Source organism: Mytilus californianus, unplaced genomic scaffold (genome assembly GCF_021869535.1).
Source record: "Mytilus californianus isolate M0D057914Y unplaced genomic scaffold, xbMytCali1.0.p SCAF_8, whole genome shotgun sequence".
Classification (NCBI taxonomy): domain Eukaryota; kingdom Metazoa; phylum Mollusca; class Bivalvia; order Mytilida; family Mytilidae; genus Mytilus; species Mytilus californianus.
Genome location: NW_026262734.1, coordinates 71,328,829 through 71,345,754, shown reverse-complemented (window position 1 = coordinate 71,345,754; position 16,926 = coordinate 71,328,829). Strand labels below are relative to the sequence as shown.

The 16,926-nt window shown below is 32.7% G+C and overlaps 1 protein-coding gene across 1 annotated transcript in view; it reads right to left on the bottom strand.

Annotated features, from left to right (window-relative positions):
- The window catches only part of LOC127712846 (DNA replication ATP-dependent helicase/nuclease DNA2-like), a 257,582-nt gene that overhangs the window by 130,988 nt on the left and 109,668 nt on the right, over positions 1 to 16,926 (bottom strand). The window contains exon 8 of the mRNA XM_052219453.1: positions 7,090 to 7,169. Within this exon, the coding sequence (XP_052075413.1) occupies positions 7,090 to 7,169 (80 nt within the window). The remainder of the gene's footprint in view (positions 1 to 7,089; positions 7,170 to 16,926) is intronic.

Genomic DNA, 16,926 nt, shown 5'->3' with positions numbered 1-16,926 from the left:
TCATTTTTAACAGCACTGGGTCGATACCTCTGCTGGTGGACTATCAGTCCCGAGGGTATCATCAGCCCAATAGTCAGTACTTCGGTACTGACATAATTTATAACAAACCTTTCTAAATTTGTCCGTTAATAAATTTTGAAATTATTAGAAACTAAGGTTTCAACTCCCTCAGGCAAAGTTGACCTTAGATGGATTTGGCTACTTTTTTATGTCCTTTTTTGTTTTAGAGCTCTTCAAATGTTACGGTTCTTATACACCTTTGCTTTCAAATATTTGGCTTTGAGAGTTCCTGATGAAGGTAAATCCATAAAAGCTCTTCGGACGCATAAAATTTATAACGTGTTGTTTTCATTTTTAAGCATACTGATTACTTAATTATTTGAAATCATTTCATTATGTGTCCCAATCTTCACGCTTAATTTTTCAAAGCACAGGCCAGGGGGGCCTGTACATTCTGACATCCACTGTGAGTCCCACCTTATATTTAACAGGCACAATTTTTTAACAGTCGAAACACACTAAACCTGAATACAGGTTGAACTCCAACTACTCGATCCTACCTGTTAAACTTGGATGTCTATTAGTGGGTGTCAGATAATCAAATCAGTATATTTTCAAATTTTTTAAACTTTATTCATTTCAATTTCTTCTCGCTGCAAAATGATATTTATCATGCTGTTGGCCATCATTTGTAACTAATGCTAGCTAGATTTTGAATCATTATAAAATAAACAAAAGTGCACACGCTGAAATGTCTGGCCTACTATACTGACCATTGATTTTATGTTGATAGTCCTACATATAAAGTTTTACTACAAGTATCACATTAACATTTATGATCAAAGAAAATGAGGTCAAGGTTAGATAAACCAAGCCAGAAATACATGTACACCTTTAATACAATCATTCCATACACAGAATATAGATGACCTATTGCTTATAGTATAAAAAAACAGACCAAACCATGGACATGCTATACTGACCAATGAACCATGAAAATGAAGTCAAGGTCAGATGAACCCTGCCAGACAGACATGTACACCTTAAAATCATTCCATGCATCAAATATAGTTGACCTATTCCTTAAAAGTATCTAAGAAACAAAGTTAACCAGGAAAACTGAACATTGACCAATGAACCATGAAAATGAGGTCAAGGTAAGGCGATACCTGCCAGACAGACATGTACACCTTACAATCATTCCATACACCAAATATAGTTGACCTACTGCATACAGTATTAGAAAAACATACCAAAACACAAAAAACTTAACATAGAGTAATGAACCGTGAAAATGAGGTCAAGGTCAAATAAAACCTGCCAGACTGACATGTATATCGTAAAATATTTCCATACACCAAATATAGTTGACCTACTGCATACAGTATTAGAAAAACAGATCAAAACACAAAAACTTAACATTGAGCAATGAACCTTGAAAATGAGGACAAGGTCAAATAAAACCTACCAGACTGATATGTACATTGGAAAATATGATCATACACCAAATATAGTTGACCTATTGCATACAGTATTAGAAAAACAGACCAAAACACAAAAACTAAACTATGACCACTGAACCATGAAAATGAGGTCAAGGTCAGATGACACCTGCCAGTTGGACATGTACACCTTACAATCATTCCATACATCAAATATAGTAGACCTATTGCTTATAGTATCTGAGATATGGACTTGACCATGAAAACTTAACCTTGTTCACTGATCCATGAAATGAGGTCGAGGTCAAGTGAAAACTGTCTGACAGGTATGAGGACCTTGCAAGGCATAAGGCATCTATATACAAAGTATAAAGCATCCAGTTCTTCTACCTTCTGAAATATTAAGCTTTTAAAAAGTTAGTTAATGCCGCCGCCGCCGCCGGATCACTATCCCTATGTCGAGCTTTCTGCGACAAAAGTCGCAGGCTCGACAAAAATGGAGAATGTGTCCATGGGACACAGATGACGTCCCTGCTTGCATATAACGTTATAAAGAGGCATACATCAAGAACTGTAAAAGTGACACCACCCAAATTCGAACTTGATCTGAGTTTTTGTGGTAATTAGCATTGTGTAAAAGTTTCATAACATTTCGTTGAGGCAAACTAAAGTAAGAGAATGGAAACAAAAAATTCAGCATTTTTTCGAGATATAAAGGGGCATAACTCCGGAGCGGTAGAAGTAACGCCACCCAAATTCGAGCTTGATCTGTGTTTTGTGGTAATAAGCAGTGTGTATAAGTTTCATAGCATTTGGATGAGGCAAACTAAAGTTTTTTTAATTTTGGTGGTGTCACTTTAACCGTTCCAGAGTTATGCCCGTTTACAAATGGAAAAATTGCTGAATTTTTCGTTTCCGTCTCCAACTTAAGTTTACCTCAACCAAATGTTATGAAACTTATACACAATGCTTATTACCACAAAATACAGATCAAGTTTGAATTTTGGTGGCGTCAATTTTACTGTTCTAGAGTTATGTCCCTTTACAAATGGAATAAAATGCTCCGCTGGGCGCAGCTTGATACGACCGCAGAGGTCGAACCCTGAACAGTTGGGGCAAGTATGGACACAACATTCAAGCTTGATACAGCTCTGAATTTGGCATAATAAAAAATCTAAACACATGTTTAGATTCAGCATATCAAAGAACCCCAAGAATTCAATTTTTGTTAAAATCAAACTAAGTTTAATTTTGGACCCTTTGGACCTTAATGTAGACCAATTTAAAAACGGGACCCAAAATTAAAAATCTATATACAAGGTTAGATTTGGCATATCAAAGAACCCCAATAATTCAATTTTTGATGAAATCAAACAAAGTTTAATTTTGGACCCTTTTGACCTCAATATAAACCTATTTGATAGCGGTGCCCACAAATAAAAAATCTAAATACATGGTTAGATTCAGCATATCAAAGAACCCCATATATTCAATTTTTGGTAAAATCAAACAAAGTTTAATTTTGGACCCTTTGGACCTTAATGTAGACCAATTTGAAAACTGGACCCAAAATTAAAAATCTAAATACACGGTTAGATTCGGCATAACAAATAAATAAATGTGGTCAAAGATTTTACAAATCTAATGCGCCACACTGTGCAATTAAAGATTACTACTTGAAATTTTTCAATAATTGAAATTTGAAAAAAAAAATGATATTTGAAGAATAATTCTTTTTATTTTCTGAAATCTGACAGGAGAAAAAATTGACCCCCACCAGGCCATAATCTTGCCGGCGAAATGACGATTTAAGTCGCCAAAGAATTTTGAAAATCGCTAAATCTCGCCGGCCGACTGACTTCATAGCGAAGTCAAATCGCTATCAAAATCGGTAAAAGGGAGACAACTTGTGATTGACAAGTTTTACAGGTAAAAAAAATGGCGGCTGACAAGGAAAATCGAGATTTTCGAAACGACCCAGGACTAATACTGTCAACGATCAAATTAAATAAATACAACGGCGACTTTGAACATCCTCGGATATAACTTTCAAAACTGTTCAAACGGAAAACTGACCGTCTGTTTAAGTTATCATTTTACGATAATTTTCACCTGAGGATGTTGCGTAATCACTCAGCTGATTTGTTTTATTTTTACAACTTACACGAGTCGACCAGTTTTACTATTCGGTAGGTAAAAGGTTGGAATTAACGGTAGATTTATTATATTGATTGAATAGAAATTGAAATATAAAAGATAGAAAGACTGCTGATGGATAATGTGATGGCAAACGTACGACACTCGACCAGGTTGATCAGCAGTGGATTGTTTCTCACGACCATTTCGTTGATATGGATGATATTTTTAAAAAAATAATAGAAATTAGCTCTTTGTCGGATAATTAATATGCGATTGAAAAATATTTTCATTTATAGACTTACAATCTTTAACGATAATCTCAATTTACAACTAACCTATAAACAGATAAAATCACGGTCCTGGACATTCAATAATGTTTTACAAAATAATGACAAGTGGTGATATAAATTAAATTCCCAGTCATGTGAAATTCAACAGGAAAACTGGGAGTTATATTTTTTCTGGACTTAAATAAATTGAGGCAGTTGCACATGAATTTAATGCATCATAATCATGATAATATTACTAGGCTACTCCCTCATGTCCCAATCAACAAATTTTATTTAGAACACAATGGTATCAATAAATAAATAACAACTTTATATTGTCTAAACCTTTTTATTAAGAACTTTCTATATATACATTGTGTACAATAACATATGAAAAAACTGCAAGTATATCTTTTATTGAATATAAAACAATTTCCTTAGTGATAAGCATGAAAACACGATGCAACCGAAACGGTAATGGAATCTCACTTCTCCAAGAAATTGACCACTTCTCCCTCTTCAAAATCCTAGATTAGGCCCTGACCCCCACAATTTCTTTTTACCCTCCCCCCCCCCTTTTTCCCCCCAAAAAATTCTTTCCCTCAAGATATGGTCATAATCTCAATTCAAAATTCCAATGGAGTTTGCAACCATAATTACCAATTTAAATTTACCATAGTGCTAACTTAATCTATTTTATAATAGAATTTAAAATATGGTGTCAAATCTTTCATATGGATTTTTTTGTAAAAAATAAAGATGCAACATTTGCAGATATTTTTACTGGTCTTCCTTTATAAATATTCATTTCTTTAAACATAATTTAAAAGCAGTGTAAGGGAAGTAATCAAAACGTTGTATTTGGATTACCTCCCTTACACTGTTTTAAATTGTCTTAATTGTTCATTAACCATTACTTTATACATAATTTAAAAGCAGTGTAAGGGAGGTAGTTCAAATGATGTATTTGAATTATCTCCCTTACACTGCTTTAAATTATGTTTTGTACTACAGTATTTGTCCATTAACCAGGACAACCTTGTTTTTCTCCCTTTTTTGCCCCTAATTCCTAAACGGTTTGAGCCATAACCCCCAAAAGCAAATCCTAACCATCCCTTTGTGGTATGGAAACTTGTTGTATAATTTCAGAGAGATCCATACACCGTTCCACAAGTTATTGTCTGGAAACTAGAAAATGCTTATTTTTGGCCCCTAATTCCTTAACTGTTGGTACCATAACCCCCAAAATCAATCCCAACCTTCCTTTTGTGGTATTGAACCTTATGGTAAAGTTTCATAGAGATCCATTCACTTAAACTAAAGTTATAGTGTGAAAACCAATGTGTCTTCGGACAACGACGATGACAACGTCATACCAATATACGACCGCAAAATTTTTTTAATTTTGCGGTCGTATAAAAATTGATGAATTTTTTGTTTCCGTTCTCTAACTTAAGTTTGCCTCAACCAAATGTTATGAAACTTATACACAATACTTATTACCACAAAACTCAGATCAAGTTTGAATTTGGGTAGCGTCACTTTTACCGTTCTTCAGTTATGTCCCTTTATAACTTTATATGATATGCAGGCGGGGGCATCATCTGTGTCCCATGGACACATTCCCTATTTATTTTAATTTCTTTAGTCCGTACAGACATACTGTATTGGTACCAATGAGTATTAAAATTGTGGTCAATGAATCGACGAAGAAGATTACAAGGTAGTGGAAGGAAAGGTTGCAACGATTGAATATATTTGTTCTGTCTATGAGAGAAAACAGCAATGTTTTTACCACAGGGTACATAGACCTTAGGGTTTTGTGGGAATAAATGCAACAGTGGAATACTGAAGCCCTTTGCCTGTGTCCCTTATAAAGACACTTTCAGAGGTCAAATATTCATGTAAAAGCTTGTCACAGGTGTTTTAGGGGTACCTGGACTGACCCTGAAGCCGTCTCTGTTTTCTTACTCCAAACGTCTCCAGCCCATAGTGAAATAAATTGTGAAGAGTATTGCATTCGTTCATTGAGATATTGAAACTAGCATAGGATCAATGATAAGGTTTGTATTTTTTCATTGTCTATCATATGCATGAGAAGGTGTATGGTTTCATGTTTTGTAAATGAACCTTCCCCTCACCTATCGTTTTCTTTCTTGAGTCCCTCCTTTTTTGGCCTGTTATTTACGTAATAGGGGGTTGAAAACTTGAAATGCACATTTCCCCTGATTGTTTTTCAATCAACTATTGAGCGGTAAATTACAGACTTTTTTAATGTAAACAAATATTCTTGTTTCTTCATTTGAAACGTAACTAGAACAGCTGTCCAATTTAGAAAATGAAATACCAATTAAAATTATTTTTTCTGGAGGTTCATGTTAAAGTTTGTAATTTTCAACATTGATTAAACTGAAGGATTAATTAACCACAGTGTGCCTATTCTTAGATAGACACTTGACAGTATTATTTTTGAAAACCAAATATTTTATAATAGGTTTTAATGAGTATCTTAGGCTGTGCTTTAGTTCCTGTTTCGTGTTGTAAAAAGTCTTGGATGTTCCTTTGCATTTTGATATTCATGGACCTTGTATTGCTAAGTAGTATAGTATAGGGTTTTCTCATTATTAAAGCCAATAAAGGCTGTATGGGACCTAAGTTGTTAAAAGCCTTGTCCTTTGGTCATTAGAGAACAGTTGTGTAATTTGCAATTACGACCAATCTTATTATACGCTCATTTATGGGACGTATTATGATATACTGTGTCCGTCTGTCCATTCAGATGTACGGACGGAGAAGGGTAAAACTTAATGCCCCCTCCGCTACGGCGGAGGCATACAAATAATTTTTAGATATTGCAATAGAATTTTTTGGGGATGTCAGAGAAAAGCCAAACAAACATAATTTTATTTTAAATCTTACTTTTACAATTTTGACATGTCTTAAATGGTCCAAGTGATTTGGAAAGATAATCCGTTTCCCAGTCAGTTGGCATCTAATTTTAGCATTATACTGAATGCATTTTAAAAAGCCAACCTTACTAGTAAAAATGGTGATGATAGAAACTTTACCGGCATATGAAACAGAACATTAAACAATATTTTTCTACCTTATTTTGCCAAATGTTTCATGCACATGCATTTATTGATCTCAAACAAAGTTCTGACTACTATGAAATTTCTACAGGCCCAACAGGTGCAAGCAGACTGAGATTTTACAGGCCTGACAAGCATTTTACTTACCTTTTTCTATTTCTATTTTTGATAGTTTAGCTGCAAATTCTGGAGTCTTTCTGTCTATAATCAGTTTTCTAAGATTATCACTGGAAAACAAGATAATTTTTTATTATTCTTATAATTTAAATTCTTTGAAACTAATTATCACAAAGCAACAACTAAACAAAAATGTCTTGACTGGTTATGAAAGAATACTAATTTATACATATATACTGAAGCATTACTGATCATTCCCTTTCATTTTAGACACCAAAAAATGTGACAATGAGTGTTTTAAAATATATCGACAAACAGGAAGTGGCAACATGGTGGATGTAAAAATTAATAACTCATTACAAATGAACATTATAAAACTGCAGACCAAATATTAAATCATTCTGTTTAATAGGTGCCAAGAAAATTTTCCTAATACAATGAGTGTTGTAAAATTCAACCTATCTGCAAAACAGAAGTACAAGGTAAATGCACGGACGGCTCTGAGGGATACAATCACCATTGTTTCCATTGATATTAGTATTCTTTCTCAAAAATAATTCAACTGCACATGCATTCCCTATTTGATTCAATCTGAATATAGTTTTTCAACTTTAAAAAATAGCAAATCTCTGATACAAGTGCATACCTGTCAACTGACCCTTATTCTGTGGGTGACACCCGTAAATTTCACCTCTCACACAGGATTTTTTAAATACAAGCCGGGTTTGTTAAAAAACCAAGGAATTCAGAAAATGACCCGTTTTCATCCAGATTCTTGAACCTTCAGACTTTTTAAGTATGAAATGATAAGTGATTTTCCTTTGAAATACCGGCAAATTCGTAAATTTTCCTGGACAGGAAGTTCAACTAGCTGTGTAAACTGTCAAATTGAGTGACCCATTAAGTGCATGGCTTCACTTGGCAGTTTTGGTGTCAAACACACTTAAGGTCATAAATAATTCATGTATTTCAAAGTTGTTTGATAAAAAAATTTGAGTTACTCCCCCTTTTTTGCCACTATTTAGAGTATTATATACTCCTTAAATTGATTTTTTTGGTTAAAAGATTAAATCTAAGGCAAATTGAACGCAAATACATATCAGAATATTACTTAAAATTTTTTTTTTTCTATCTTAGAACAATTAAAAAATTAATATTTTGAAAATTATTTTTTGCATCTCTACTTTCTTTAAATGCTTAAAATATATATTCTAATATCAACTGCTCTCCATTGCTAATTGAAATCAAGCTGTATTGTAATATCTCTAAATAAAAAAAAAAAAAAAAATATCAGACTATACTACTAAAATAACGAAGTCCAATTTGTTAGCCGGTATGACGTAAAAACGATGAATCAAAGAATTCCACTTTATATATAACTAATATAGGACCATGGTGCCATGGTGTTGATAAAAAAATTACACCATTCAAGGCCCCTTTGTTTTCCACATAATTATTATTACCAATTATTAATAAGTTCCGGGTCGAATCCAATACCAATACCAATAGTATATGTCACCTGTTACCTAATCTGTACATTCCGCCTCTGTCAGGCGCACCACCAAACGGTGTATTTGGGATTTGCTATATACACTGGTCATAATCACACCTGAACATTGTCATTATACAGGGATTGACACTACTAAATTCAATCATTGTCACATGTTGTTCCAGGTTGTAGTAAGAAAACGAGGACGGGTTTCAAATAGAAAGATTTTTAAAGCAGAAAAAACTGTTCACCTTATAATCAGCACGACTTTATCAGATGACAATACAAATACTAATAAACAGCTGCGCCATGAGTGCATGATACGCCCGTCGCTTTTTTAAAGAATAAAGTTCAATAACTTCTCAATGTCATTTCAGAAATTTATGAAAAAGTTTCATGAAAACTGCTCAAAGCACTTTAAAGATATTGTCCGAAAACTGGAAAATCACCCCATTTTTATGAATAAAATCCCACAACTCGGGAACGTAAAATCTAAAATTTATAAAAATCGAAAGGGAGCTTATGTCAATAGATATAAACAATTCACCAAACTTTCATGAAAACTGCTGAAAGCATTTTTGAGTTGTCTGAAAACTGGAAAATCCCCCTTTTTTTAATGAATAAAACCCCATAACTCGGAAACATAAAATCAAAAATTAATAGAAATTAAAAGGGAGCTCATGTCAATAGATATAAACAATTCACCAAAGTTTCTTGCAAATTGGTGAAAGTGTTTTTGAGTTATTATCCGAAAACTGGAAAATCCCCCTTTTTTAATGAATTAAACCCCATCATAACTCGGAAACTTAAAACCTAAAATTTATAAAAAACGTCAATAGATATAAACAATTCACCAAAGTTTCATGCAGAAAGCGTTTTTGAGTTATTGTCCAACATGTTGACAAAGGACGGACAGACAGACAGACAACGGTATACCATAATATGTCCCGTAAACCGGCGTATAAAAATCAAGTCTCAAAATAAGACGTAGGTACTTTAATTCAGTCGCGGGTGTGTTCTAGTAGTATACTATGGAAGTGAAAAAATAAATGGGGAATGTGTCCATGGGACAAAGATGATGCCCCCGCTTGCATATAACATGATAAAGGGCCATAACTCAAAAACTGTAAAAGTGACACTACCCAAATTTGAACTTGATCTGAGTTTTGTGGTAATAAGCATTGTATATAAGTTTCATAACATTTAGTTGATGTAAACTTAAATTAGAGAACAGAAAGTGAAACGAAAAATTCAGCAATTTTTCCATTTTTAAAGGGCATAACTCTAGAACATTAGAAGTGATGCCATCAAAATTCAATCTTTATCTGTGTTTTGTGGTAATTAGCATTGTGCATAAGTTTCATAACATTTGGTTGATGCAAACTCAAGTTAGAGAACTGAAACAAAAAAATCAGCAATTTTTTCATTTGTAAAGGGGCACAACTCTCGAAGGGTAAATGTGATGCCACTAAAATTCAAACTCGAACTGTGTTTTGTGGTAATAAGCATTGTGGATAAGTTTCGTAACATTTGGTTGAGGCAAACTAAAGTTAGAGAACGGAAACCAATTTTGGAACGTATGGATAAAGGTAAAACTTAATGCCCCCTCCGCTATGGCATAAAAAAGTATAGCATACTATAAAACATGTGACTTGTGGGTTTTTTATGAACTGATAAAGAAAGCAATAATAGGGGGTATGGCTTGGCTTGAATTTATATAGTAAAATACATAAATATTTCAATGGTTTATGAATGAAATGAAAATATACAATTAAAGTTTTAACTTATTTTCAGTAAACATGTTTTGGAAACTGTTCAATTTAAAATATAAAAAGATTCAAATTCAGCTGAAAAAGTTATGACCTGAGATTTTCTTCTTCAATGCAGGTGAAGACCTGCATTTTCATTTTCATAGGTTGACAGGTATGCAAGTGTATATTTATACATGAACAAAGTAATTACTGTGTTTTACTACTTTTGCTTTATTCTTGGAAATTCAAACCCATTCATTTCAAATATATTCCTTCTGGATGTTATCAATACCACATACTCAGTGTCAAAGATACATTTTTTCAAGCATAAAAAAAGTCAATCTGTTCTTTCTTTTGCTTTAGGGTTCATATGGCAAATAATGTGAAAGTCCTAGATGTCTTCCAAAACTGCAGAAATTTAAATGACGTTCGTGGTCAAGATTATAAATTCTACCATGTATGAAAGCTTTTGGGAAAACGGTATCTTGAGTTACTTTTTTTACTTGCTTGGTACAGACAGAAAGACCGTGTCCTTAGCGAAACATGTGGCAGAGGTCATTATAACTTATCCATAACCTTAAAATGTCAATATACCTATCAACTAATTTGAAATTATCCATGTTTTCACCTGCATTGTGCATGAAAAGACATTTTAAAGGAAGTGCATACAGTGTGATTAATTGCAGCATTTTTGCAGTTTAATTTCTTTTAGAATTTGTGTCATAATTTGTATATCTTCTTTTTTTCTGTTGGTATACACTGCTCATGAACTTTGATGAGCCTTTCTTTTATATATTTTTTTTCCTTTATCAAAAAAAAATAAAATAACAAAAATACCAAACTCCAAGGAAAATTCAAATCAGAAAGTCCCTTATAAAATGGCAAAATCAAAATAGTGGAGCAGCGAAATCTGAAAAGACGCTTAGTTAAGGAGTTTAATGCACCCAAAGAACACACACCTGGAAATATTTTTAAATGAAAGAATAGATATTAAACTTATTTAAATTGTACGGTCTAATTTCCATAAAAATTGCCTTATTTAGCGTTATGCAGTTTATAAAACAAAATCTCTGATTTACTAAAATGATTATTTTTACTACGAATCACCACATACAGGCTATATTTGAACATGCAAATGTAAGAATAAAACATTAATGATAAAAAGCGACAATGATTTTGTTTTCATATGTTTACCAATAGAATTTTGTGAATGTTTTTATTTCAGTAGTTTTGGTTAACACCACATCTACCTGTTTCCGTTTATGATAAGACAATAATCATTCGCTTCATTTGTATTTATTTAGTATATAAATACACTTTGAAACATAGTTGATACAATAACACTTCCATTTGAAACAATTTTAATTCTATTTTGGAGAAATTTATAATTTGAATAAGACATACCAATCCGTCACAGGATGCATTTCAATCCGGAACTGTGGTCTGAAACTTTTATTTCCATTTATTCCTCAACCCGATCAGTTCTATCACTCCGAGGCTAAAATCCTTTTTGCCTTTCACATTGAAATTGTTTAGTTTAAATTGCTTTTAGTAGTCTTTATGCGTTGCTTAAGTAGGTGTTTTGTTAATTTCATTGTTTTTGCTATTTTAAACGATAAGAGAGGTTATTATTATTGTTTTCTATCATTGTTTACATTTTGTTGAAATTTGCGTTTAAAAAATATTCCGGATCTTTTGTGAAAAATTTCCGGAAAAGTGTAACAGTTCACTTGTCCTTTAAAATTGCTCCAACTAGCGCCAAGTGAGTCAAATCATCTTTTATTAAATTGTCAGAAGTGTTTATTTGTCAAACTGAAAGTCCGGGAAAATTCTACACTTTCACTGCATTGACAAAGTAAGTTTTATTGAAGCTACTGAAGTTCGACAATATGAGATTATTAAAAAGATTGAAGAACATTTCTTTTCTGTCAATCATATTATTTCGGGAAAAAAAGGTAAATACCATAAATCATACACTAGTAAACAAAATCTTACTCGTAACATAAGCAAGAATTAATGGAAACGGTTGTAAGCATATCAAGAATATATTTTTGCATATTTTGTAAGACCAACAGACAAGACACAAGACTGCACACGGTTTAATCAGAAAACAGAATGAAAAAATATCCCAGAGGCAGCCAGAAATAAATCATGAAATTGAATCAACGATTTTACATATTTTTGGTTTTATAAAAATGCACTTTACCATTCGCCCTGTTTAACTTACTAAGTATCCATTGAAAACACAAAAAAAAAAAGAAATCAGAAAGCAAATCTTTAAACCAGAATACTGAATTTGTGAATTTGATATTAGAAATAAATTCTTATCTAATTAGGTTAAGCATAATCCTTCAAGTCGACATTACTTTAAAAATTTGTGTGCCTTGCCTCCAAAGGAGCATACTGACAAATGCACAATGGATACATTGCAAAATAGGTTGTAGAATCATTACGGCGATTCAATTATTATACAACTACAACAAAGCCAGGGTATATCACCATAAGATATATAGATGATTTATTCAACGTCATTGTGATAGCAAGGCGGTATGATACGAAAAAAAATCTAAATGTTGCCATAAAATTCTAAACAGGCTCCATGTGAAATTTGCCACCTGTAAAAGCTCCAACTAAGTCCATTACTTCCGCCTTGTGAAGCATCATTTAAACTACACTTGTTGAGATCTCTTTTGAAAAGTCTGATGAATGCGCATAAAGCCAAGTCGGTTATTGGGTAGTTTCTACAATTTTGGTTGGAAAGAGGGACATTTTGGTCTTGAACCGTTCTTGTTTGAAGGTCAAATATCATCTGACTTCCTTCAAGGTTTGGTGTGCATGTGCAAAGGAAAATCAGTGTGCAGCAAGGGTTGTGTGTTTTGAAGATAATTTGTCTTGTACAGAACTTTGTCAATGTCAAGCATCAGACCTGTGTCGTTATATCAATACACACATAACAGATGTTGATGATGTTGATGATGATGCTTGATTATCTAACTATTTACATCTTAAACATTTGAATGACATTAAAAACGTACTTTACATTCAGTTATTGTCTATTTTTCTGTTATTAATACGTTTATGTAAGATAGCACACAAAAATTATTTCCATTCTATACGATATGGTACTTGGCACATTCCGAACGTCAAATAACACCAAGAAACATTGACAGGATACTAATATATTTTAAAAAGTTTATACAAACACATTTTTATGTAAAAACAGAAATGTCATTGATACCTTTATTCTGGAATGAAAATGTCAAATACTGACTGAAAAGGCCAGTGGGACTAAATTCACCCCCTCCTTTACTTCACGTTTAAGTTTTAAATACTGACAAGTCTATTAAAAACTTCATTTTTATGTAAATTTGTATAATCAAAGTTCAAGGTCTATCCTTGTCTGGTAACAAAACGGAGTCATAAATGAACAAAATTTCTTAACTAAAAAAACGTCAATTTTAACTTATAAAACGTTATTCTTTTTTTTAAATTTGATATCTCCTACAAGCTTCATAAATGCTGAATCAAATATTGTTATCTGACTTATCAATATGTTTACAATTTCTGAATGTCGACTTGAAGGATTATGCTCAGCCTAATTAGATAAGAATTTATTTCTAATATCAAATTCACAAATTCAGTAATGTACAACTACATGTGTTGCCTTTTCTCACCATTAACCCTTTTTTATACTAAACAGGAACACATATACACATCCTAATCACCAACACAAGAAATGGATAAAGTCATTGAATCATAAAAATAAACCAACAGCAACTTCAAAGCATTATATATTTTTTGTTCATGCTATAAGTTTAAAATATTCAGAATTAATGGGACAGATAAATTTTGCTGTTGATTTCTCACTTTCAGAGAATGAGTTCTTAATTGTCAGCAGACAATCATTCAAGCAGGGCATAGCTGTTTAAAGATAATAGTAAAGTAGAAAATAAACCTTTGGTAGTTGTAACACCATGCAATGAGCTTTTTCATTTAATATCTAAAAAGGGGATGGATGGTTACCTTGTCAAAGACCCCACCACCCTAAAAAAAAATTCAGGCACATATCAATCCCTCCGATGCTTGGTTTTAGACCCTTGATGCCAAATCGTGCCATCAACCCCTCATTTTTAAATAATTAGACAAGGAAAGACCCCTAGATACAAATCAAAGTACTGAAGTACTGAACATGATGACTGAAAGTTCTTGTGGATGGTCAAAAGCACTTGTCACAGAAAAAAATCACATCTCTTTACCTGAAACTGAGGTTAATGTACAGAGATATATTTTTTTCTGAGACAAGTTCGTGCGTGGATGATGAATAAATGACATGAAATTCAATCTCACCGTAATAACTATTATATCGTAGTGATACAAATCAGTATACACTGGTTCGTTGTTATATATTATATTAATATAACAGTTGTACATGTATATATAATTTTCATCCATTTGTTTATCATTCTATTCTACTATTCTAATAATAGTGCAGTGAAAGTGCATGGTGGACACTCTTCTGTAAAAATTCAATTTTTCTAAAAGATTGGATATGAGTAGGCATTCATATTTTACCGCAAAAACAATTACAGAGTTACCGGTCCTTGCCGGAATTGTCGCAAAACGTTCTTGAGATATTCTTCCGCATGCTTTAACACAATTTTTCGGTACGTGTGCATAGATATTATTAATGATTTTTTACTTATATATATATATCTAACGACAAAACATTTTCATATTATTAATTTATGTTCTAAACAAAAATATTTTTATCAGTATTCATTGAAGAGATGTATTTATAACAAACGATAAGGAATGTTAGTTTGCACTCGTTAATATCCGCGTATTTATCATGTTTATAGATTGGTTACAAACCCAAAACGAAAGTTACGTATAAATGGAAATCTAGGTGATAGCAATACATCGGAATGCCCTCACGGTCATCGCGATGTAAAAATGGGTACCCCTCAGATATATTGTGAGATTATTGGTGCCCCTAAGAAATGACTATTGATACCCCTCATAGAAAAACATACACCCCCATCTCGGATTTCATATGGAACGGTCCAATAAAGAGGGACCAATGAATCACTTGAAAAAATAATTCAGAACGGAACATTTTGTGAATCTTAACCTAAAATTAATCAGACAGCCAGATGACCTGGGTCAAACGTCTAACTCATTGTCATTTACAAGTTTTTATTACTCGACAAATACATTGGTAGAAGAATAGTCGGGTGCAGCCATTTTTTAATTGGGGATGACGTCTCTCCAAATATAAACACTCGCCTCTGTTGATCTCGGCCCCACTATTGACAGACAAATTATATGGAAAAGACATTCAAGTCGAAAAAATCCCAATATGATGCATCAACTTTAGTATCATTATTGTTTCCATATTTAAAACTGAATTTCATTGTAATATTATGAAGAGACGTACAAGAGATTTACAAGAACAAAGGTACGAACTCACAGTGATTAAGGACGACTCTAGTGTACACATCGAGTGATCATGCGCAGTCAGTACTCGGTAAAAGTGGTAACCCAAACCCGAACCGGAATTTGCCGGAAATTTGCCGAACCGGAAATCTATTTTACATATATTATGCTCTTTGTGTTTCGTTTTTTTCTACAAATGTTTATGCATTTGATGTATAATTAAATCTTATCTCATGAATGAAAAGGTTTTTGTCCAAACATCACTAACAATGATAAAATTAAGGTTTATTAATTTCCACCTCGGTAAAAGTGGTAACCCGAACCTGAAAGTTTTTTTAAACCAAACCTTAATCTGCCTAAGTGTTTTAATTCGCTGACTAATTTTATGTCCTGAATATAATAATCTTTCATATTTTACTTAAAATTGTTCTTGCAACTTTGTCAAAAACTTTTTATCGTGGAAATTAAAAAAAAAATTGGTCGCCCGAACCCGAAAGGGGGACAACCCCATTTTGTATTTCTATTTTGGGTCGATCATGACTCTACTGGTTAACTCGGCCTTTACCAAATTTGGACCATAACTTCGGCCTATGATTGATGATTGTGTTTTCTGAATTATTATTTCTATTTTTTTCTATACAGTTTTTGTTTCGCCAAATAAATAGATGTATTAATTGTTTTAGTTTATTGGATGTAACGGGATACTATCTTATGATCATAAACAAGCTTCTGTCCAAGTTTGGTAGAAATCCAGGATAGTTTAAGAAAGTTATTAAAATTTCAAAAACTTTAACCACAGATAGAATATTTGTGGACGAAGCCGACGGAATGTAGGATCACTATGTCTCTCTTTTTCGACAAAAGGTCGAAGGCTCGACAAAAATAAAACATTCAGTATTTAAAATGGTTATGATACTTTGGTTAAACCTAATAACAAAATAAATATAAGATTTTTTCCCCAAGAAGCCGTAACTATCTGCTTGTTTTATGTGTGTTTATTTTGAGATTTAAGTGTGATTCCTCGTATTTTTATGTTTAATTTATTTAAAACTTCTATAAAAATGAATTGCTTAATATATGCCGGTGATATTATTCTGTTTTCCTCCACTGCAAAGGCCTCCAAGCCTAACTTAAGATAGAGATAGTAATGCCTGATATCTGACCTTTTATGGTAGAGAAATCTGGGTCACT